We start from the raw sequence: 26,245 nt of genomic DNA, 5'->3' as shown, positions 1-26,245 counted from the left end.
ACTGTCTTGTGAACAAGGGAAATAGCATTGTTTCTAAATTGTTTTCCCCAACCCACAGCCTTGCTTACATTCTTCTTAACCCTCATTTTGTATAAGTCTACTCAGCTCTAAGAACACCACTGTAGCCTCAAGCCCGAGAAGAGGTCTTGGAGTCCTTCAATGCTTGACCCCAATAAAGCAGTCTAGTCACTGAGGTCTGGTTTCCTCTCATATTCATGGCGTTCAAGTTGGTTCTGGTCCTGACTCAGATCTAACAGGTATTTGCTGCCACAACTGGCATTTCATATGGGCATGGGAGACCCCAACTCAGGTCCTTATAGGGCAAGACCCTTACCAACAAGCCATATTTCTGTCCACATTCTTGTTTTATTCCTAATACCCTCAATTCCTAGTTTCTTTTTCTGCCAATTTTTTCTGAATCACTTTTAAATAAATTCTAGACAGCTATCATTTAACTTTTGAATATCACACATCCCTAACAGATAAGGAAACTTGTTTTAATGACTATATACTACTAGTGCCATCTAATATCTATGTTTACCTTTCCCTACAACACCTCAAATATAACCTCATTCTAGTTGGTTAGCTTAAATCAAAATTTTAAAATATATGTTTGCAAAGAAATTTAATTATTACCAAAGTTTCTTATTACTAACTTCTCTAATTTCATCTCATACTATGACATTTTTCTATTTGTCTTGATTTCAGATACACACACACACACACACACACACACTAGATTAATTTAACCTTATCTGACATGCTATTATAAATTGTTTAATTTCTTTTTTAGATATCTCAACAGAGAAATGTTTATATTAAGCATCCTCAATCTGAGAATCAAAAATATGAAAAGATCTAAGATCAAAGCTTCTTTAGAACCGATATGACACTCAAACAGATTCAGTTTGTGGAACTGTGTGGAGTTCTACACTAAGGATGCTCAGCTATACAAATTTTCCAAAATCATAAACATCCAAAATCAAAAGGACTTTGGGCCAAAGCATTTCAGTTTAGGACTACTCAACCTGTTACTACTTGTGGGTACTTATGAACATCAAGTATCTTTTAAAACTCTACACATACATTACATTAATTTACATCTGTACTATATACGCTGTCTTAATTTTATAACTTCAATTAAGTTTAGATACAGCTTTTAAAACATCAACTTTTAACACTATTCTTAGTTGGAACTCCGTTCAATAAGTGTAGAATTAGGGTGTACATTACCTTTCTATAACACAAACTAAATGGTTAAAATAAAGTTCTAGAAGCAGATTTAATACATTTCAAAGAGAAATTCACATACACATTCAGAGCTTAATGAAATGAAATGACCTCCTGGTATAAGCTAGTTGTGTGTTTCTAGGCATGCATAAGTTCCTCCATAAAAGACTTGAATTTAGACAACTAAAATGAAGTAATACAAAAGAAACGTACTGGAAAATAACAGTACATTGTCCATGACCAGTTCCTAATCCTTTTAGCATAACAGTTACATTTATAAACTCCCCTTCATTATTCTCCAAAAAAAAAAAAAAATTCTAAAGATGTGCTTACTATAGATGGTGTAGAAATACAGAAAAAAAAATGCTGAGTCACCTACATGATTATATGTTCCAAGAAGAAAGAGGTATGTAACTGTTGTATTTATAGTGTTTCTTCTCTCCTGGCAGAATTCTGGAACAATACCATTACAACACTGGATTAAAGCCACACTTAAAATTTCAGTCATCTATGTCTGTTAACCAAAACCACACAAATAGAGAAACCATGTAGAGTAACAATTATTTGCATGGCTTTTCTTCCACTCATTCATGTCTTATCTGGTTGACAGAAAATTCTTCTGTAGATATTTTCTCATCCATGAGAATGAGCTCTTCAAAACCAATGACTAAGTTCTTTCCACCCAATTCCTATTTAAATATCTTTTGCCATTTTTGAATGCTTCATGAAAATGGAGTGAGTTCATTTGAATGCTATCTTACAAGAATATTTTTACCTAACCCCAAATTTATAGGAAAATTTATATAATTCAAAAATTTAAATATATTAATCTAAATTTTACCCTAAAATTTAGATCCTTTGTATGTTAGTAATTTCAAAAACATTCTTTGAAATAATTCTACCTAATGCTACAATGTAGATATGGTCAGTTTAAGAGGCCTGCTGTTCAAAGGCAGCAGCTCAGAGTTCTGCTGCCTGAGTTGAGACAACCTTTGATTACAACTTCTCCTATCTAGTACCCTCCTGCCTTCCTCCAGCCACCTTTCCTGACATTGGGAGGAGAAGGGCAGCAAAGCAGAACAGTGCCTCCCCCTTTGAGATCTTGAAGGACCAGAGGCCTTTTAATCTCCCATTCACTCTTCCACTGTCTTCAGGGATTTCTTCCCCAGCTTGTGTCCAGACACACCTCCTTTGCCAGAAGTACATAAAAAGGAATGCCTCCTTTCAAACTTTGCCACTTAAGCTTTGACTTCAGAACCTCACCAAGCTACATGAGAAATGATCCTAATTCTCTCATAATAAAGAGCCAATTCTAAAAGGGGATTCATCTCACTTTACTGTCTAGGTGGAAGAATAGAGAAAATTATAGTATCTCAGGAACAAACAGCAAAGTAAAGGTGTTCTTACTACAAGTTTCTCTTCCTTCCAGGAACCCCAAAGGTTCCACAATTATTCTCATTAATGCTCTTCAGAAATACAAGATTTAGCAAGCCACTAAATCTCCAATATTATTATCCATTCAATGATAATATTCTTGAAAAAGTTGATATACTTAATACAATAAAAAATAGAAGGGAAAAAAGCCCTTTTTAAAGGTATGATTGGAAAAGACTATATTTTAGGTCAGCGGTTAAAAAACTCAGATAGTTAGAAGGTGAATTAGAAATTTAGGTCTGAAAAAAAAACAGTAATAAGTATTTTTAGTATGTAGCATGTCTATCAATATTAAAACTTAAAATTGTATTGATATTTAGCAGAACTTTTGAGTGGTTCTTAGGTAATTTTTTTTTTTTTTTTTTTTTTTTTTTTAGTTTTTTGAGGCAGAGTCTTACTCTAGCCCAGACTGTATGTAGTCTCAGGGTGGCTTTGAACTCTTGGCAATCTTCCTACTTCAGCCTCCCAAGTGCTGGGATTAAAGGCATGAGCCACCACACCAAGCTAGTTTTTAGATATACAGACTGTTTTATAGAATTAGAAAAACATGTACATTTATACTTAAAAAAAAAAACTATATCTCAACCCTTGATATTTATACTTACAATTTCTTCTCAAGAGCCCCCTGAAAATTTATGCTTTAACACACACAGTTCCGATTCAGATTACAATGGGCCATTATAGGTTTTTTGTTTTGTTTTGTTTTTTCTAGGTAGGCTCTCAGTCTAGCTCAGGCTGACCTGGAATTCACTATGTAGTCTCAGGGTGGCCTTGAACCCACAGTGATCTTCCTACCTCTGCCTCCCAAGTGCTGGGATTAAAGGCATGCACCACCACATCCAGCTGTATTGGTTTTAATACTTTTAAAATACTAATGCTCCCATATTCAGACAATAACAGGTCTTTCCCATGTGTCTACTGTGGGAGCATTCTTGCATGCTACTGTTGAGAAGCATTTAAAATTTGTTGTTATTTGAGGGCTGGAGAGATGGTTCAATGCTAAGGCACCTGCCCCAAAAGACTAAAAACCCAAATTCCATTCTCAGTAGTGAGATGCACCAAGTAGCAGCACTCATGTCTGGGGTTTGTTTGCATTGGCTAGAGATCCTATTATACCTATTCATTCCCTTTAATTTTTAACTTTTTATGTGTGTGTGAGAGAGAAAGAAATGGCACACAAGGGACTCCAGCCACTGCAATCAAACTCCAGACAGGTGCGCCAACTTGTGCATCTGGCTTACATGGGAACTGGAGAGTTGAACATGGGTCCTGAGGCTTTGCAGGCAAATGCCTTAATTGCTAAGCTATCTCTCGAGCCCCTTCCTTCCTCTCTCTCTCCTCCTCCTCTCTCTTATATACATAATGATTTCCAGGTCAGCCTGGGCTACAGGGAGACCCTACCTTGAAAAAAGAAAAAAAAATGCATTTGAGTGTAAAATGTCCCCCTGGGCTCATGTATTTGAACATTTAGTCCCCAGCTGACGGCACTGTCTGGGAAGGTTGTGGAACCTTTTAAGAGATGGAATCCCGATTGATAAAGTCAGTTTCCGGGGTGTAGGCTTTATAGCACAGCCACTTTTCCTGTTTGCCCTCTACTTCTGTATCTCTTCCTTGAAACTCTAAGTCTTTTCTTTCTTTCTCCTTCCCTTTCTCTTTCCCTTCTTTCCTCCCATCCTTCTTTCCTATCTTCTTCCTTCCCTTCTTCCTTCTTAATAGCTTCTTGTTAAGTATTTGGTAACAAGTAATATAACTAATACAGATATTTGGTACTAGGAATTGGGCTAGTGCTGAGACAAACCTGATAATGTAATTCATAGGACTTTGGAACTCTGGGCTAAAGAAACCCTACAATACGAACAATACAGCTGAAGAGGAGGTGGAAAGAATGTGGGAAACTGATGCAGGAGGATCATGAGTTCCAAACAGCCTTAGCTACATAGCAAATTTGAGAACACCTGAGCTACATGAGTCACTGTATATATATATAAAAACACCACAACTGTTCTGTATATTAGTATTATGTAGTTTCTTCTTGAAAATCTAAAACTACATGCCCTCTATACTAAAGAGGCCTAAGTTATATGCTTATAATGGCCATTTCAATGGGCTTTCAGGGTTCTCACTGTTAGCTTAGGCTGGCCTACAATTCACTGTGTAGTCCAAGTCCAAGTGGAGACCCTCCTGTCTCAGCTTCCTAAGTGTTGGGATTACTGGTGCAAGCCAAAAGCCTGGCTATCCTGTTTTTAGTTTTTGTTTTAGTTAATGCTGGAAACTGAACTCAGGTTCTCATGCTTGTCAACAAGCACTCTTAACCACTAAGACATCTCTCCAATCCCTTATGAATTTTTTAAGGCTAATATTCAATGAGAAAAAAAGAAAATGTAGCCTTGCTTCAACAATACAAATATAAAAACTATGTAGGGCTGGAGAGATGGCTTAACAGTGAAGGCACTTGCCTACAAAGCCAAAGGACTCATGTTCAAATCTCCAGGTCATACATACGTAAGCCAGTTGGACAGTGATGCAAACGTGCAATGTCACACGTGCAAACAAGGGGGCACATGTGTCTGGGGTTTGACTGCAGTGGCTGAAGGCCCTGATGTGCCAAGTCTCTCTCTCTCTCTCCCCTTTCCCCCATGCTCTCTCTTGCATAAAAAGGGGGTAGAGGGAAGGGTAGTCTGTTGGGCTTGCCTCAAAAAAAAGTATGTAATACTTCCTAAAACTTTTTTTCCCCCTCTCTGCTAATTTCTAGTTTGTTTACTGTAATTTCTTAAAAGAGATTTATATTATGCAATGTCTTTTCACTTTGAAAAAAAATGGTACTGAACTTTATTTTTCTCTCTCAACTATGTTTCACCCAGTATTGTATCTTTCTGCACTTATAACCACCTCAATTTATTTAAATGCACTCTACTAGTGATGGATATTAGCTAGGTAGGATGCCTGTAACTCCCGTTACTACAAACAATACACTATAAAATTATATCCTCGAAGTACTGGTTCAGAAAGATTAATGCCTCCAAATCTAAGTAAATACAGACTCTGGTAGTATTAGTTTATACTTCCACCATTAGGAAATTACTTGTATATCCTGCCCAACATTTTGTATCAGTAACCTGTAAAATTTTGCCATTCCAAGTGGTAGAAGGTTGCATCTTGTACTTGTTTTTATTGTTTTCTAATTACTAATGAATTTGTCTATCCTCTGTGTCAGCATCTGGCATTCTTATTTCAAATACCTATTCATATCTTTTTCAATTTTCTAAGACTGTTTTGTTTCTGTTAATTTATAAATGGTTCTTTACATATTATTGGAATTAATATAATGCCAATAAGGTTTAGATAAAACAAAAGTTGATATTTGAGTTTTAACTGGGTGCAATGCTTTAACAGAAAGCCTTAAGTAACCTTGTTACAGTCCAACCCATTTCTCAGATGTTGTTCTGTAACCCATAATACATGAATATCAGATATTTTCTAAAACTGCTTCTATCAGTTTTAAAGTTCCACCCTCTGAGCTTTACATTTCTTACTTGGGTCTAGTTTTTCTAGAGCATTATGACATAGACCATATGACCCACTAAGTTGAAAATATGTTATCTGTTCTTCTGTTAAACAAATAAAAGACTTTTGGCTGGGGAGATGGGTCAATAGATAAAAGTGCTTTCCACTTAAATGTTAGGACTAGAGTTCAAATACCCCTTTGAACTTTAAAGCTTTACATTTAATACTTGAGTCTAGTTTCTAGAGTCAGTCTTCCCCAAAATTATATGGTTCTTCTACCATAACCTAATGTTTATCTTATCTGGCAGGTATATTTCTTCTTTCCTCTTTGTCCAAGATGGTCTGTGGCAATTTAAGTGAGTTTTTCCCTGGGCATGGAAGCACATGCCTGTAATGCCAGAGGCAGGAGCATCAAACATATTTGAGGTCAGCCTGAGCTACATAGTGCCAACTAGTCTCAAAACAACAACAACAAAACCTGTAGGCCAGGTGTGGTGGTGCACGCCTTTAATCCCAGCACTTGGAAGGCAGAGGTAGGAGGATTGCTATGAGTTTGAGGCCAGCCTGGGACTACAGAGTGAATTCCAGGTCAGCCTGGGCTAGAGTAAGACCCTGCCTCAAAACAAAAAAACAAAACCTCTAAAAAAGAGTAACATTTTCAATAGGAGGCAATGACAGAACACATTAGGAAAATATATATAACTAGGTTAAATCACATAGTGTAAAATGACCTTTTGTCATATAAATAAGTTGGAATTTTCCCATTATGTTTTATACATTCTTAATAAGGTTTCTATCACATGATTTTCTACATGTTTTACTACTTATAACAGAGACAGAGATATATAGCTAACAGGCCAAATCCAAGCTTTTGGTTTGCATTTAAATACAATGTTATTGGAACACAACCACACCTCTTTATTAACACAATGTCTAAGGCTTCTTTTAGGCTACCTTCAGCAAAGATATTTTGGCATAGACTATATGATGAACTAAGTTGAAAATATGTTATCTGTTTGTGTACCAAACAAACAGACTTGGGCTAGGGAGATAGTTCAATAGAAAAAGTGCTTGTCCTGTATATGTGAGGACTAGAGTTCAAATCCCCAGCACATAAATTACAGGTGGGCCTGGTGGCAGTCCAGTAATACCAGAACTCACAAGGCAAAGACAAGGATCCCTGGGGCAAGCTGGCTAGCTAGACTAGCTAAATAGGCAAGCTCTGGATTCAAGTGAGAAATCTTGCCTCAGTAAATAAGATGGAGATGAGGGAGACACAAAATGTCAAACTCTGGCTTCTGCATGCAACCCCCCTATGTGCCCTCATACATAAATGTACACACACCACATCACAAATACACAAATATTGCTGACCTCTGGACACAGAAAAAGCCTACTGGTTTATATTAGGCAATCATGTTCTATGTTCTAATTTTTTTGTTTTGTTTTGTTTTCTTTTTTAAGGTAAGGTTTCCCTCTAGTCCAGGCTGACCTATAATTCACTACGTAGTCTCAGGGTGGCCTTGAACTCATGGTGATCCTCCTACCTCTGCCTCCGAGTGCTGGGATTAAAGGCGTGTGCTACCACGCCCTGCAGGATTTTCTTTATTGTTAGCTTTCTCAGCTTCTTAAAACACAAATACAAATATCAAACTGTTTGGTTCTGGTTAAACATTGTTTGGCAATACAAGACATATTTCTGAATAATATATCTTATATTTCACACTGAATGAATATTTAACTTTTTATGTGCTAACATTGGCGATCCTTACTAAGTGAACTCCTTATTATACTTTCATGCATCTGTAGTGCTATATCTTCACTGCCCAATATTTATTACATAGATATGTTGCATCAGGTATTTTGTGAGAAATGCTTATTTTCTTTTATACAAAATAGGTACTTAAGATTTTTGAGTACAGTAATATATTGAGGAGAAAATATTTTGGGGTTGAGTATGTGAAGCATGCCTTTAATCTAGTGCCAATGACATGAAAAGCTGAGATGAGAGGACTGCTTAATCAGATACTTATAGTCAACACAGCAGAACTGTTTTGAAGGAAAAAAAAAAAACTTACCAATCTTTAGACCATATCATATTAATTCACAGCCAATTTTATAATTTTAAGAATTACTTAAAGATATAGAAACTGGGGCTGGAGAGATGGCTTAGCAGTTAAGGTGCTTGCCTGCAAAGCCAAAGGACCCAGATTCAATTCCCCAGGACCCACGTAAGCCAGAAGCATAGTGGTACATGGGTCTGAAGTTCGTGTGCAGTGGTTGGAGGCCCTGGCATGCCCATTCTCTCCCTCTCAAATAATTAAATAAATATAAAATATTTTTTAAAAAAGATACAGAAACTATTGTAACACTACAAGTAGTGGTTCTAATTTAAACACTCCAAGTACATACTCACAAAGAAATCATCCCTAACTTCCAAATATTTGTCAAATATATATATAATTCACGTTTTCATTCTTCCTACTGAAATTCTGCCTAGAATATTAGATTTTATCCTAGCATTATGTCCAATTATGTAAGGTTATGGATAAAAATCACTTCCATGTGATTAACATATTTATATATTTGGAATAAACTTTCCATAAGAAAAAAGGATAAACACTTATTGAAGGTGTATTTTAGTTTAGAAAATAAGTAGCAAAGTAGCAAGCTTTTTTTGTAAAACAGTATTATTTACTTACTTGTCTGCATAAGAGACAGACAGAATGAGGCAGACAGAGAGGGAGAGAATGGACATGCCAGGGTCTCTGCCAACTCCAGACACACATGCTACTTGTGCATCTGACTTTATATGAGTACTGGTGCAATCAGGCTGTGCAAGCCAGTGCCTGAACCAACTAAGCAATCATCTCTCCAGCCTAAGTAGCAAGCATTTGCTGTTAGCACCTACTAAATTATTAAGTTAGTCATTAATCATTATTTTGAAGTTTTTCAAAATACAGATTCCTAATTTCTTATCAAAGAAGTGAAATTCTAAAGTTCCGAATGCTTAAACTTGTTAAAAATTCATTTGGCTACAACCTAATATGAACTGATCTGACTATTTGTAGTTCTCATTTACCTCAACGGGCAGTAGTATTTGCTGACAGAATCTCAATGTGTTTGCATATAGTTCCCCCTTTGGACTCTACATGCCCAATTACAGACACATGGACTGCATTATTTCTCAAAGACAAGTCTACGTATAAGTGCTTTGACAGTGCAGTGTGGATCTGGTAATTTAAGATTCTTAATTCATCCTTCACTTACCATCAACAGCTACTCTTACATGCACTGACACTCTAAAGCATTAATTTAAATAAACCATACTCAGTTTCATAACGAGGCATTTCACTAAAAGATAATATTTTATAAACCACATAATTTAAGAAAATAAAACAAAATGCCTAGTGACTTGACTGCATTAGACAATTCAACATTCTAATTTACACTTGCTTGCACTGTACCATATTCTAGAAGAGACTATACTGGGAAGATTTTAAATTTGTAATATTAAGTACAAACTTAAGTAATTTCTCCATGAACAATGATAAAGAATATGTATTCTGCAATACATCATTAGATTTTTTTCTAGCATGCTGGACTCCATTATCTGAAATCAAAGCCTTCAAAACCATGCAGTAAGCCACAAATGGGAGCACTTACTTAGAAGAAGAAGGACCCCTTGGCCACGTTCCGTCTTCATTTTTTTGTTCTATCACTAACACCTGCAAATATGACACAATAAAGGATGTTTTCCATAGCTAGACAGTTGAAATACTTAGGAGGAAAGCTGAATTCACTAAGAAACTGAAGTAACTGATTAGTTAAGGGGCACAGTGGACAAAATAAAAGATATTTTCATTTGAATTCCAAAGCTGGGCAAGGGAAAGAGAAAGACTTCAAATGAGAGACAGCACTGATACTAAGAAGGAACAAAGATTAGCCAAAGCATTGGTTCTGTAATTTTAAGAAAGTACAAACCAAGTAAAGAGAATAGAAATTCCTTGAGTTTCAACCATATGCCTTTTATTTGCATTGGTAGTATGTAACACAAGATTGTGCAAATAATATGTTCAATCAGTGGTCATAGTTCTGTATGATCCTAGCTATTATTATGCAACTACTACTGAGAAACAGTGACACAAATAATTACAAGTTATAGAAGTTATACAAGTTACTTGGGGTTTTGAGGGAATGTTAATTTACATTATCATCATACAAACTATAGAACCTTTAGAGTAACACTGATGAGGATCACGTTAAAGTTTCTGGAATCATGTTTTAGGCATACAAAAATTGAATGTAGTAAATGAAAAATCCTGGCTAAGGTAGAGCTATTCTTTATTCTAAAGCATCCCCACATCCTTCTTTATCTCTTCCAAAGTAAGAAAGAAGCCTTTCTTCTATTTTCTAATATTGGTTAAGTCTGTGTAAGAAAAACTTAATTAAAAAAGAAAAATATTTAAATGAAAAAAAGAAATTTATGAGATTATCAATAAGTTAAAAACTAAATTCCAATGGGAAAGCTATGGTACAGACAATGTGAATTGAGTAAACACAATGAATTACAAACCTTACTTTATTCTCTATTTTCAGTTTCATGAACTCTTTCTTACAGTTTTAGATTTGTAAGTAACTACATTCTCTTGTGTGTGTTTGACACATGCATGTGGAGGCCAGAGGTCAATATCTGATGTCTTTCTCATTAGCTGTCTTATTTTTTGGAAGAGGGCCTCTCTCTGAACCTGAGGTTCACCTATTAAGCTAGGGAGCTAACCAGCAAGCACCAGGGGTCCTCGTCTCTGCTTTTCCAGCACTGGGATTATGGACATGCATCATAGTGCTGAGGTGCAAACTCAGGTCTTCATGCTTGTGTGGAAAGCACTTTACCAACTGAGCAATCTCCCAAGCCCTCTAGCAATATACCTTTGTGGATGGTGTGTTCCCAGGCTACTTTTTAAATTTTTTTTATTTTTTTTATTTTCAAGGTAGGGTCTCTACTTCACGCTAACCTGGAATTCACTATGTAGTCTCAGGGTGGACTTGAACTCACTTTGAACTTTGCCTCCTGAGTGCTGGGACTAAAGAAGTGTGAGCTACCATGCCCAGCCTGCAGGCTACTTTTAATTGACTTTTAGACTGTAGCCACATAAAATGTCACCTTGTTCAGAGTACACAGAATGGAGAATGTATTACTAACACAAATATCATGAAATATTGTTAAGAGAGCACACTAACTAAACACCAAAGTTGTCTTTTCAAAAAAAAAAAAAAAACAAAACCCTAACATTTCTTACATTCAGAAAACTAACCTGATGTGTGTACAGTAAAGAGTAAGTTTATCCAGTACCTGTCCTTCCACCCTGATGTGAGGACAGCATATAGAGAACAAGGACAGCCAGTACCCACCCCTCCTGATCCCGGATGTGAGCAGAGCATATACAGAGTAAGTATACCCGGTACCCATCGTTCTGATCCTGACTGAGCATATTTTTCTCTTTAAACTACGATGTAGGCATTGTCTCAATTTTCTAAATGTCATTGCAATAATGATGTATTTTTTAAAATGTATGATGTGGAATTTAGTGAGTTCAGTGACTTGCGTCTTTTGAAAATTATGGTTTAGGTTCAATTTACAACTATAGTGATACACATAAACTCCATGCATATATACATGAACATCATGATATCTGATGAGAGTTAATTCAGTTATACAACAAGAAGATTTTTTTAAATTTGTTTTTTATTTTTTGGATTTCTGAGGTAGGGTTTCGCTATAGCCTAGGCTGACCTGGGATTCACACTGCAGTCTCAGGGTGGCCTTGACCTCACAATGATCCACCTACTTCCACCTCCCAATCACTGGGATTAAAGGCATGTGCTACCACACCTGGCATAAGACAAGATTTTTTATCTCTAGGAATTTTCAGTTATATGCTGAACACAGTTTAACAACATTAATATCAGATAGCATTATGTAAAATTCCATGTCTTTACTGCCACAGACACTGATACTAAAGGCTACCAGAAATATTAAAACCCATTCCTTTATTCAAATGTGTAATTTCCTGAGCAAAATTTTACTTACTGTAAAACTTTTAGGATTAAAGTATTTTAATTACAAACAAAAAGAGAGGAAAAGTACAACCACTTTTTTGGAGTCAAAATCATCAAGAACTGTCTTTGATGGACTAGAGAGATGACTCAGTGGTTATGAATGCATGCTTTAATAAATTCAAGAGTGCTTGAGAGGGCCTGTTAACCCCTGTATTCAATTCCCTCTGAACCTATGTAAAAAGCTGGGCATGGCCACCCAAATTGGTAATCCAAGTCTGAGAGAGAAGAGATATGAGAATCACACAGGCTCCCTGACCAGAAAACAGCAGCTCCAAGTTTAGGGAGAGACCCTGTCTCAAGGAAGTATGTAGGTGAACAAGAATAAAGGGTAATCAAAGTTCTGGCTGTAGCAAACATGTGCTCTGCATACATATACGCATACACCACACACATCATGCCACATGCTACCTACCTACCTACCTATCATCCATCCATTCATCCATCCATCTATATCTTTATTTTATTTTCTTTTGAAAAATATTTTATTTTTATTTATTTATTAGAGAGTAGAACTACAGAGAAGGATGGAGGGAGAGGGAGAGAATGGGTACCAGGACCTCCAGCTAGTGCAAATGAACTTGACGCACATGCTACCTTGTGCATCTGGCTTATGGGGGTACTAAGAAATTGAACCTGAGTCCTTCAGCTTTGCAGGCAAGTGACTTAACAACTAAGCCACTTCTCTAGCCCTTTATTTTATTTTCTAAGTAGGAACTATAACTTCTTTTTTTTTTTTTTTTTTTGGTGTTTTTGCAGTAGGGTCTCACTCTAGCCCAGGCTGACCTGGAATTCACTATGGCATCTCAGGGTGGCCTCGAACTCACAGCAATTGTCCTACCTCTGCTTCCTGAGTGCTGGGATTAAAGGTGTGCACCACCATGTCTGGATTTTAACTTCATTTTTTAAAAAAGGGAAGGAAGCCCAGGATGTTTAATTTATCATACTCAAAAAGCACTCTAAAATCGAAAAAAAATATGTATTTTCTTTGAAACACATTCAGTCCCAAAAGATGAAAAAATCCCTAAGGATAATTTTTGTTTTGTTGTTTTTTTGAGGTAGGGTCTCACTCTAGTCCAAGCTGACCTGGGATTCACTATGGAGTCTCAGGGTGGCCTCGAACTCACAGCAATTGTCCTACCTCTGCTTCCCGAGTGCTGGGATTAAAGGTGTATGCCACCATGCCCGGCTTATAACTTCACTTTTTAAAAAAGGGAAGGAACACCAGGATGTTTATCATACTCCAAAAAAGTACTCTAAAATCTAAAAAAATTAGTATGTACTTTCTTTGAAACACATCCAGTCCCAGAAGATGAAAAAAATCCCTAAGGATAATTTTTGTTTTGTTGTTTTTTTCGACGTAGGGTCTCACTCTAGCCCAGGCTGACCTGGGATTCACTATGGAGTCTCAGGGTGACCTCGAACTCATGGCGATCCTCCTACCTGTGCCTCCCCAAGTGCTGGGATTAAAGGCGTGCACCACCACACCTGGCAAAAGATAATTCTTTTAAAAACTACTTGTTTATTTTATGTGTGCATATGGAAGTCAGAGGATAACCCCTAGTAACTGTGCTACCCCTTCTTTGAGGCAGGGTCTCTTGCTAATGCAAGCTGCCTCACTGCAAATAAAGGTCAGTTTAGCTGGCCCAGGAGCTTAAGGTTCTTCTGGTTCTGGCCCCCAATGACAGAGGTACACTAGGATCACAGATGTGGTGCTGCGGAATGGAAACCAGGCTTTCCAAGCAAGTGCCTGTAACTGCTGAGCTGTCTCCACAGCACGGGAGTATTACTCCCACTCAACTAATGTCTCTTTCATCTTCAAGTTGATATATGCTTACCTATCAAGAACATTTAGTTATTTAGCTTCACTAAGTCTCAGTTTTCTAATATACACAAGGAAATAACATCTATTTCATAAAATCATTAAGAATATCAAACAAAATAATTTTATAAATTAAAGTTATACTGCTATAGCTATCTCAAGGTCTAATGAATCATAACGAAAGAGAAATGCTTATGTCTAGTGCAAGACAGAGGAAGGGAGTTGGCGAAGCAGGGGATGGTTGCTAACCAATCAAGTGTCAGGGTCATCACTTTAGCTTCAACCAGATCACTCCCTATCACTGTGATAGAATAGATTTTGTAAGATTTCACTTGAGATTATAATGGCTAAAATAAGTTTGAAAATTGTTTTTTGGCAATTTATTTTATTTGTGTGCTGTGTGTGTATGTGGGTACATGCATAGCACTGAGCACATGTGGAGGCCACAGAACAACCTTGAATGTCAGTCCTAGCCTTCCACCTTATTTTGAAGCAGGATCTCATTAATGGCAGCTGTGCTTGCTAGGCTACCAGGCCTGCTAGCCTTGGAATTCTCCTTTCTCTACTTCTCTCTGTAGGCCATTGGAATTGCAGACTTAAAGACGCTCTTGCTACATATCCCATTTTATGTGGGTTTCAAGAATCAGAACTCAAGTCAGGTTGTGCAGCAAGTGCTTTACCCACTGAGCCATCTGCCAACCAACTAAAAGTCATTGTTTACTCATAGCTTTTGTAATAGATGACATAAAAAAGGCATTTGCTAAGCTTCGTTTCTCTGAATGTTTTCACACCTCTATGGTATTATAGATGCTAATAGCAATTTTCAAATAAAACAAGAGAACTAAATTTGCACATATTAAGTCATAAGTCATTGTGTTAGGTTCTAACAATTAAACACACACACACACAAAGTCTAATCAAAACATGAACCTCACAGTCCAAGTACATATAACAAAACATAAAATTAAGGGAGAAGTTATTCTTTAAAGGAAAATCAATAGACACTGAGAAAAACAGGGAAGGCTGAGGAGATGATGAGACATTTGGGTTGAAAGTTGAAGGATGGGTAATGTGATGAGGTATGCCTAGGTGATGGAAAAAGATAACTTTAACACTTGAGTTGCTAGATGGAATTTTTGACAGATGAAGGCAGAGAGATGGAATGGCATATTAGACAAATGCATGCAAAAGCACAGTAATAGGAATAATGCAGTATGTTCAAAGAACTGCATACTCTCACTTTGGTACTGCTACAGGGTACAACAATAATCTAAGGATGGAAATCTAAAGGGGCTAAACACTGACTTGCATATTGGGTTAAAGTACCTTGGACTTACTATCTTTAAGGAGTAAGACCGGATTTATAAAAGGATAATAGCCAGATTTTACATTTTAGAATGAATATTTTAGCACAAGAAAGCCCAAATGGGCACATAAGAAACTGGAGGTGGCAAAATTTGTTAAGACTGAAAGATAAGGGCTGGGAAAGGCACAGAAATTAATTCAAGAGGTATCTACAAGGTAGAGTTAGTTGGGAATTGTAAGCATAAGTATCTTAATTTCTCAATACACTGATATTCTTTACAGAATATACCATAGCCAGGCATGGTGGCGCACACCTTTGAACCCAGCACTTGGGAGGCAAAGGCAGGAGAATTGTCATGAGTTCAAGGCTACCCTGAGACTACATAGTGAACTCCAGGTCAGCCTGGGCTAAAACACACACACACACACACACACACACACACACACACACACACTCACCCACCCACCATACAGAAAATCAAATTGGGACATGATAGCTGCTAACAGGGATTGGCCAACTAAGGTAGACTTAGCCTTCAGCCCTGCTAAAAATATTTTGTTGTAACACAGATATGCCTACTTGGTTTTGTATTTCTGTGGTGCTTTCAGGCTACACAATGCAGTGTTATGCTGAATAGACGCTTTGTGGCCTGTGCAGACAAAATAGTTATTATTTAAATTTTTATAGGAAGTTATCTAACCTAGCTTACAATGTTGGCTGTTTTTTTATTTTTATTTTATTTTATTTTTGGTTTTTCAAGTACGGTTTCACTCTAGAAAAGGAGGCTGACCTGGAATTCACTATGTAGTCACTGGGTAGCCTTGAACTCAGTGATCCTCCTACCTTTGCCTCCCAAGTGCTGGGTCTAAAGGCATGTGCCACCACACCCAGCTTTTTTTTTTTTTTTTTAATTAAAAATGACTTAACAAGCAGATTATTCCCAAGTTCAATGAAGACATCAGAAGTTGGTTACTGAACAGTAAAGATAGAGCAGAGATTAGGAGGAATCTACAGTGGAAGCCATTAAATAATACAGGATATTTAATAAAGTTTTTTAATTCAAAAAACCTCATGTATAATATGCCTAAAATAAATATTATTGCTAAATAATACCTGTCCTTGGTACAAGCCAGCATCCTGAATGGTGCTATCTGGTTTATTCAGTGGTTCAAATGTATTACTCATATATTTGTTCCACAATCTGGTCTCTTTTTCATCTGGAATATTGAAGATCTTTCTTATTTCCTTTTCAATTGTATCTAAAAATTAAAAAGGGAAAATTTGTGAATATATTAAAATTTTAAATATATCACAAAGCTAAATGCATACCAGAGTAAACATTCTCAATTTAAAATAAGGATATAGGGTTGGAGAAATGGCTTAGAGGTTAAGGTGATTATATTCAAAGCCTATAGATCCAGGTTCCATTTCCCAGTACCCATGTAAGCCAGATATACAAGGTGGCACATGCATCTGGAGTTTGTTTGTGGTGGCTAGAGGCCCTGTTGTGCCCATTCTCTCTCTTTCTGCCGCTGTCTCTAACTAATAAATATGTAAGAAATTCTCTAATAACAAGACTGGGGCAATGGCTCAGCAGTTAAAAAAGTTACTTGCAAAGCCTGCTGGCCCACGTTCAATTCTCCAGCACCCATGTAAAGCCAGACACATATGTGTAGTGTATGTGTCCTTTGCAGCAATAATAGTCTCTCGTGAACATGCAGGCACACATACATGCATGCACATATAAATGTTTTAGAAAGAAATGTACAAAGAATACAGTTCTGTATTAAGACAAGCTTTTGTTTGTTTTCTTTCTTTCTTTTTTTTTTTTTTTTTTTGAGGTAGAGTCTCACTCTAGCTCAGGCTGATCTGGAATTCACTATGTATTCTCAGGGTGGCCTCGAACTCACAGCGATCCTCTTACCTCTACCTCCCAAGTGCTGGGATTAAAGGCGTGCACCACCACACCCGGCAAGACAAGCTGTTTTTTAAGGTAATTGGAATTTGGTACTTGTAACTATGCAAGATTACTTGAAGAATTTAAGACTTCAAAAGGTAAGAAAAGAGTTCAATCAAATTAACACCAAAATGTATGTTTTGACACACTATAAAATCAGCGTATTTTCTGATATGTAGGACTTAGAAATTACAGTATGATTAGGAGATGCTGAAGATAGAAAATATGTATAATGTAACCAGTTTAAGAAAAATTGATACTAAGCAAATAACTTACAGTTTTAACAGCTAATATGAATATATGGACACAATAAAAAGAAAATGGGGCTGAGGAGATGCTTCAGTGGTTAAAGATACTTGCTGGTACACGCACCTGGAGTTAGTATGCAGCAGGTAGAATTGTGGCATACTCATATTCGTTGACTCATTCTTTCTCCTTACAAATAAGTAAATATATACTTTTGTAAAAAGAAAGTTCAGATGGGTATGGTGGCGCACATGGAGGCAGAGTTAGGAGGATTACTGTTGAGTTCAAGGCCACCCTGAGAGTACACAATGAATTCCAGGTCAGCCTGGACTAGGGTGAGACCTTACCTTGAAAACAACAACAAAAAAAGGTGACTTTTGCAATATTTTATTTATTTGAGAGACAGAGAAAGAGGCACAGAGAGAGAGAGAGAGAGAGAGAATATGAATGAGCACACCACAGCCTCTAGCCACTGTAAACAAACTCCAGATGCATGCATCACCTTGTACATCTGGCTTATGTGGGTACTGGGGAACCAAACCTGGGTCCTTAGACTTCACAGACAAGCGTCTTAACCACTAAGCCATCTCTTCAGCCCCAGAAAGTGCCTTTTCTATTATGTCTACTAAACAAAATTTCTTACATTCAGGTAGCATCATATATTTGCCTTCTCTCTATACAAACTATCTTATAGATGATATCTTCTGGAATGAAGTGATTCTTTTAACATCAGAAACTTCATTTGCAGAAAATAAGACAAAGGACCTACATATTTGAGGACAGAGGTAATTTTCAGTACTTATAGTTAAAATCTGAAGGTAGAAATAAATTAATTTGTTTAACAAACTTGAGGAAATAATTATTTTATGATATATAAATAAAGTTTTAAATTTTTTTGTTTATTTTTATTTATTTATTTGAGAGCAACAGAGAAAGAGAGAGAGAGAGAGAGAGAGAGAGAGAGAGAGAGAGAGAGAGAGAGAAAATGGGCACGCCAGGGCTTCCAGCCACTGCAAACGAACTCCAGATGCGTGCGCCCCCTTGTGCATCTAGCTAACAGGGGTCCTGGGGAATTGAGCCTCGAACCGGGGTCCTTAGGCTTCATAGGCAAGCGCTTAACCGCTAAGTCATCTCTCCAGTCCTAAATATAGAAAGTAAATTTCAGAAGCTTTAGAAAAAATTATACAACACTAAAAAATTTTAACATGTTCTTTGAATTAAGAACGCTCTACCCTGGCTGGGAAGATGGCCTAGTAGTTAATCGTACTTACTCACTGAGCAAGCATGAGGGCCTGAGAGGACCTGAGACTGTTCAAGTTCAATTGCCCAGCACCCACATGAATAATTGGCATAGCCATACGCGTCTTTAACTCCAGTCCAATAATTTCTGGGGCTGCTGACTGAAATAAACAGTGCAAACAATTCTGGGTTGAATGAGAGACTATCTCAAGGAAACAGGTAGATGAATGAAGAAAAGAAAGCTCAATGTTCTCTCTAGCTCTGCACGTATGCATGCACCCCTGCACCCATATGTGCATTCTCTATACACATGCCAATAAAAATTTAAAAAATGAACTTTAAAAAAAAAGTAATGCCTATTCTGTATAAATTTAGCTTGATGTTTATTTTCTACCTGTGTCATACTCAGCAAATAATGGTCTGTAATAGTGTTGAAATTAAAGAAATCTCAATGAGGGCATTTAAGTGGGTAGTAAACCTTACAATGTATCTCAAAACTTAAAACAGGTTAACTAGAATGTTTAATGGATTTACATAAAAACTAAACTGTTAGTATTGCTTTCTACCTTGACAAGGGTATTTTAATCGCTTTGTTTCTTCTTTGAAGGTGTGTACCTCTGCACCTGATGATTTATTTATATATTTAAGAGAGACAGAAAGGTAGATAGAGAGAATGGGCCTAGTGTGGTGGCGCATGCCTTTAATCTCAGCACCTGGGAGGCCGAGTTAGGAGGATCTCTGTAAATTTGAGGCCAGCCTGAGACTGTGTAGTTTTGACCCTTTTTCATTTCCCTTCCTTTCCATCTCTCTATTCCTACTTATACCTCACCTCCAGTCTTATGTATAATTATCTTGAGATTCTTATCAGATATTCAAACGAAGATATGAAATAGTTGAAACTGGAATTAGAAGAAGTTTTGAGTAGGACATAAAAAAAATCTTAAAAGACATCAACACGAAGAAAATATTTAAAGCCAGGTGACTCGATGAGATCACCAAGGAAAAGAGAAGAGACCTAAGGATGAAATATGGTGACACTGATGTCTGGAGATCAGGAATATGAAGAAGTCAGGTAAGATGCAGCTAATTAGACATTTTATGCCCTGGAACCCATGTGAAAAAGAGTGTTTCTAGACAGAGAAGTAGCATACTATGTTAAATTCTGTTGCTGGGCCAAGAAAACAGGAAATTCCTAGCTTATCACTGAACCTGGAAATGGGAAATTATCAGAGACTACTGACACTGAAGACTGGGCTCCAGAGAAAGAACAGAGGAAGTGGTGGCTAATAAGCGCGATGCAAAAACTGAGGCTGCCGAGTTAAAGACAAGGAAGGTCTAAGGCATAGCTGAGGAAAGTGGTGGCCGAGGGTTTATCAGGATCTCTATAGTTGAGAATTTCACTGAACTAAGTAGTAAGTTAAGCATTTGTTTGTTATTTCATGTATTAATCTGACCTTATTAGTCAGTGAAGTAGAAAAAAGAAACATTAAAAGGTAAAATGTGAAAAACATTTCTGATAATATTTAATTAAAAATTACTTTTATTTATAAATTTTACAAACAGCATTATGTTTTTAGTGTTTAGTTTTAAAAATATATAAAACTGAATTTTATCTGTTTAGTGTCCAGATTCATCAATTAAGGCTGAAAAGTATTCAAAGGCATGAATTTTAGTCTTCGTATAGTAAACTATTTAATTTTGTTATCATTTTACTACAAATGTGGGTTGGACTAGTTGGAAAAGGAATTTTATTAATTTACTAACACAAATACACATATATTTTTAAATTCTGTTTACATAATACAGCTTTTGTGATTGTTTCAGTTAGGATTTGTGAAAAGACTATAGGGGAATTATGTATCCATGTCTAGTTCATTATCCAAATTTCTTGCTTTAAGACAAAGAATTTGTGTTAGAAAAGTAAAATCAATCTAATTTATACTATCAAATAATATTTTAGCAAACACAGCCTGTGTAAGGCAGCAGGGTAGAGGTAAGACTGAGATAAAAGCCCTACTTATAGTTAAAGTAACAGCTCTACTAACATGAACTAAGATCACAGGCTAAGGTCTATCAAATATGGTTGTTGCAATTCAAATAAGAGCATTCCTACAATGCCTAAAACATGTTGTCATAATAAACATCAATGATAACTGTAAACCAGAATTTCTTCTAAAATTCCTCCCTTTAATTTTTATAAAATTTTGTTTAGAAAGCAAATTTTATCTAACAAACTTTCAAACTTTAGCGTTCAATACTACAGTAGGAAATTGTGACTTAGCAGACAGTATACTTATATATGTATGTGTTGATATTTTATGTTCCTATATCTTTCATCCAATACTTTAATTCCATAATCATTTAATGAGACACCTAATAGTAAGCAACAGGCTTGAAAAACATTTAACAGACTTTACAGATGTTAAAAAAAAACTCAATTCAGATCCATTTTTATGACATATATCCAATTATACGGCTTTTAAAAGTATGTGACTATATAATGTATGCTATTAAAATCAATGCTATATCAAATTCTTTGAAGCAGAGATTTTCTGTATCATATTAAATTCTAAGTAAAATTTTCACAAATTTCACAAAAACAACCACAATGGTCATTCTGAATTCAGAAATTAAATTACTTGATTTTTATAGCTTTATTTTTTTCCAAATGTTTTTCAAATGCTGTATCTTTAGGGAGATGGTCTCTCGTTGGCATTGAACTCACTAAATTTAGACTATAGTGGCGCTAGAAAGGCCCGGGATCCTCCTGTCTCCAACACTCCAGTGCTGTGCTTACAGGTGCAGTCATCATGCCCACGATGGTTGCTGGGGATCAAACTTGGGTCCCTGTACTTATGAGACAAACACTTTAATGATTGAGCCATCTTCCCAGACCTTACAAATTTTATAATACTCAGTAAAAAATAAAATTGCTGATGGCCTCAAATTTTAATATTCTTATTTAAAATGAGGTAAGAGAAATTAAAATATCAAACTTTATAAATAACTATAAAATATTAATAAATTAATGCTTCTCATTTCTATGCCAACTACAAAAAACCCAGAGAAGAGTCTCTGAATAAATTTTAACAGACCAATCTTGTTAGACTTACATATATGACTATGTTCGTATCGAGGTAATTTTCATATACTGAAATGTTGCAATTTTTATTATTTCATATTTTATCTTCTTTAGAATAGATTCCAAAAATGTGGATACTCAAAATATGAAGAAATTTATCTATAATAATAATGAGATAACTTTTAAATATGGAAGTCCTAATATCAATTTAGAAAGATAACACTATGCAGATTAAAATAGAATTATGAACTTATAAAATGTTCTGGCTAAAGAAAATGAGAAAATAAAGAATTTATAAGGTAATATTTTATTTAACAAAATAGGATTAATCAAATATTGGGCAGTTAAAGCATGGTACTAATTTGTAAACAATATGAGCTAAAAGTATTTTCATGTTGTGAAATGGATAAATGGTAAAACAAAATGTACTTGTAAGGAAATTGTATATTGTGTGATAGTACTTAACTTGTTAAGTCTCTTATACTGAGTTCTACAGGTCATATTTCTTGTTCATTTGCACTTTCCAAGAAGATCAACGTTAGTGCTATTAATATCTTTACAAAAACATTGTTTGAAAATTACCACCTTTCATATTTTCATTTTAAATTATACTAAAATACCATAAACTCTAATTTTTAAAACCTTGATTTTTAAATTGATTCTATTTTAAGAATACATATTTATGGCTGGAGAGATAGCTTTGTGGTTAAGGTGCCTGCCTGCAAAGCCTAAGGACCCATGTTCGACTCTCCAGGTCCCACGTGAACCAGACAGAAAAGGTGACCCAAGAGCCTAAGGTTGCACATCCCCACAGGTGATGCACATGTCTGGAGTTTGATTATAGTGGCTGGAGGCCCTGGAACACTAATATATTCTCTCTCTCTATATATATATATGTATATTTACACATACGTATATATACATAAATACACACACACACACACACAGATGGAGGGGACAGTCTGTTGGGTTTGCCTCAAAAAATATATATTTATAGAAAGAAATAGAGAACTGGGTCCACTGATGTTTCAGAATCTATGTTCTTACCTTCCTAATGAAGAACAAAATCAACACACAAGGTAAAACTAATCCTACTGCCTTAGCTACTTACCTGGAGTTAAAGCTCAGAAAAATAAACTGAGACTAAATTAGCATTCTTATACCACATGACTAAGTTTTATTTTAACAAGTTTATAATTAAATCTTTACTTAAATTTGTATTTTCACAAACATGAAATATATTTTCAAATGCTGCATTAGAACAATACATGATATTTAAAGCAAAATGACACAAATATTAAATCTAATAGTTCAACTCTATGCTAAGATGTCGTGCACCCAGGCTAAAAAACTGCAGTGTTTACAAATACAATCTTTAAAAGTTATCATTATACTATCATATAAAAAAGAATCTCAAGTAAGTATCTACTAATGATGTTGGAAACAGGATCTTACATTACCTATTGTGTCGGCTTTGCTAAATCTTCGAGTTACAACATTGTTCATATTTCCATTTTCACAGAGCTTCAGTTCTGTGAGATAAACTTCTACTTTGCAGTGCTTTACAAACATACCCTGTTCAACCACCTAAAAGAAAGAAATTCCTGTGAACTACATCAATATATTAAAATAGTATAGCAACATATTTTCTCTAAAGAGACTATAGGAAAAACTGCAGGTCTATAGAGAAATAAAATTAATTATTAAAACCTCCTAACACAAAGCAAAAGACAGTAGATAGCTGATTTTTTTAAAAGAAATTTATAGCATAAAAAATCTGAACTTAAAATCCTAACAATTGGGAAAGGCATTCTACTAATCTATTAATAATACTTTAGGCTGGGCATGGGGGCACACATCTTTAATTCCAGCACTCAGGAGGTAGAGGTGGGAGGAACACTGTGAGTTCGAGGCCACCCTGAGAATACAGTGAATTCCAGGTCAGCTTGGGTAGAGTGAGACTCTACCTTGAAAAACAAACAAACAAAAATAAATAAATAAATAAAAGAAAAAAAAATACTTTGACAGGCTATAATATGTACATTTGCCTAAATCTATCAAAAATAACTAAGCATATATTTTTTGTCTAGATACTCTTTATTTGTACAGCTTTAAGATATAGATATCTACATTTAGTAATACTCTGAAACAAAATACTTTTAAAAAGATTTCTACAACTTGATCTAACAATGCTAATTTTATCTATCATTCTTTTAAAATGAATTCCAAATGACTGCTACAAAAATATTAAGCTATGGCCTTGTAATAGACATATTAGTTTCATTCTAAAATGACTTGGGCCTTTACCATGTACTTCATAATTCTTTCCAACAAATAACCACAAAAAAAGCAGTTAAACATGCAAGCAGTAAAACACAAAGAAAAAACATTTATACATTAGATTCACCTTTTAAATAAGTATATTTCCTTTTGATCTTCTAAAGGTTAACTGTAGGATGTCAGTCATGAGTACTGTTCTGAAAATAGTAATTGGCCTGATATGTGATACATTAGACAAATATGGCAAAAGGGTGGCTCCTAATGACTCAAGATGTACGAGCAAGCTTGCATCAAATTCAACGTGAGAATTACAAACTCATCTTTCTCATCCAGGGAAAATTGTTTCAGCTCAGAATTTTTAAATAGTTTATCTAGCATGTACTATATAATGTAACATGACTTTATATACTTTGTCAGTTACATTTAAAAATTTTAATTTATATTAGCAATACATTTTAAGTAGTTTTTAAGGGAAAATAATTTTTAGAATATTAATATATTTTCATGTAAAGAATGTAGTAATCTGACTGCCAAAAAGTCACTAAGATTTACAAAAACAAAATACCAAGATTATTTCAAAATCCAGTTTTAAGGGTTCAGACTTTTCCTCATTCGTTTCTCTAACATCGTAAGTGCTAGAGCTTCACTGTCACCACTCAGAATACTGTACTACAACTGTGTCTTACTGCTTCTCAAAACAGTCTGTTAAGTACTGAAATTTAAAATAGCCATTTTATATGTATTATTAAAGATTGAAAACTATTGCATCACAGCAAAAAGTAACTTGGTATACTTGTGAGTCAGTCTTACTATGATCATATGTAGATTATTATTAAGAATGGAACCCTTCTCTCCATTATCAGCGGGACTATAAACTGATATAGCCATTGTGGAAATCACTGTGGAGGTTCCTGAGGCTGCCTGAAATAGACTTACCATATGACCCAGCTATAAATACCACTCCTTGAGATATACTCTAAGGACTCTACTCATTACTGTAAAAGATACTAGCTTATCCATGTTTATTGCAGCTCTAATCAGAGTATCCAGGAAATGCAACCAGCCTAGATGCGCTTCAATTGATGAATGAATAATGAAGACATGGTATATTTACATAATGGAGTCTATTCAGCTGTAAAGAAAAATAAATTTGCAAATTATGCAGGGAAATGAATGGAGATGGAAAAGATTATACCAAGTGAGGTAACCTAGGCCCAGAAAGTCAAACACCACATGTTCTTTCTCATATGTGGATTTTAGCTTCAAATGTTTAGATCTGTATGTGAGTTGGAGGAAAAAGTCAGTAGTGGTAGTAGTAGAGGCCAGAAACCTAGAAAGGGGCCATGAGGAGAAAAGGAGAAGGGAGGGCTCCAGGAAAGGGCATAGTAGATATTTAAGTATATGGGCAGAATACTGAGGGTGAAAGGGCTTAAGCAGAGTTAGGGAAGGGGATGGAGGAGTGGAGTGGGTAGGAGGAGAGTTAATCAAAATTTAAAATGTTATGTATAAACCACATGGAAACCTACTTCTTTACTAACTAGTAATATATATGTTAAAAAGGAGAGTTTAGGCTGAAGTATCCTAGAGAGGTTGATAATGTTGTACCTAGAAGTCATATTATTATTAGAAAAATTTCATGCCAAGAGTGGGGTGCCTGCTAGTAAGTTGTTGGCCAGGAAGACTACAGATATCTCCCAAACAGTACAGGCTATTGACAACCCTCCTGGTTGCCCACCAGATCTTTGTGGTAAGATCCTATTGCTGAAGACTTCACATGCTTGGGCTTCAGGTCACTGCGAAATCAAGCTGGAGCTATGCAGTTTGTTAGAGGGAAGAAAAGTCACCAACAATCCTAACCAGCAACGGACTCTGCAAGCTTTCAGGGTGGCCAGCCAGGCCAAATGTAGCACCTTGTGTAATGGTGGGATTCTGTTATGAGGGAAACAACTGCTCTCTAGACTTGAGGCCAGCGCTATGGAACAGAATTCCTGCCTGGTACTGAAAACCTAGTTAACAAGTATGCTGCGG

The 26,245-nt window shown here is 35.8% G+C and overlaps 1 protein-coding gene across 3 annotated transcripts in view; it reads right to left on the bottom strand.

Moving 5' to 3' along the window:
- Positions 1 to 26,245, bottom strand: part of Usp15 (ubiquitin specific peptidase 15) — a 198,860-nt gene that overhangs the window by 72,065 nt on the left and 100,550 nt on the right. For all 3 annotated transcript variants that reach the window (XM_045151648.1, XM_045151646.1, XM_045151647.1), the window contains exons 4-6: positions 23,398 to 23,524; positions 16,527 to 16,672; positions 9,835 to 9,896 (exon numbers count right to left, since the gene is read on the bottom strand). In XM_045151648.1, the coding sequence (XP_045007583.1) occupies positions 9,835 to 9,896; positions 16,527 to 16,672; positions 23,398 to 23,524 (335 nt within the window). The remainder of the gene's footprint in view (positions 1 to 9,834; positions 9,897 to 16,526; positions 16,673 to 23,397; positions 23,525 to 26,245) is intronic.

This window comes from Jaculus jaculus, chromosome 6, assembly GCF_020740685.1.
Source record: "Jaculus jaculus isolate mJacJac1 chromosome 6, mJacJac1.mat.Y.cur, whole genome shotgun sequence".
Classification (NCBI taxonomy): Eukaryota; Metazoa; Chordata; class Mammalia; order Rodentia; family Dipodidae; genus Jaculus; species Jaculus jaculus.
This window is presented reverse-complemented; position numbering and strand designations above follow the sequence as displayed.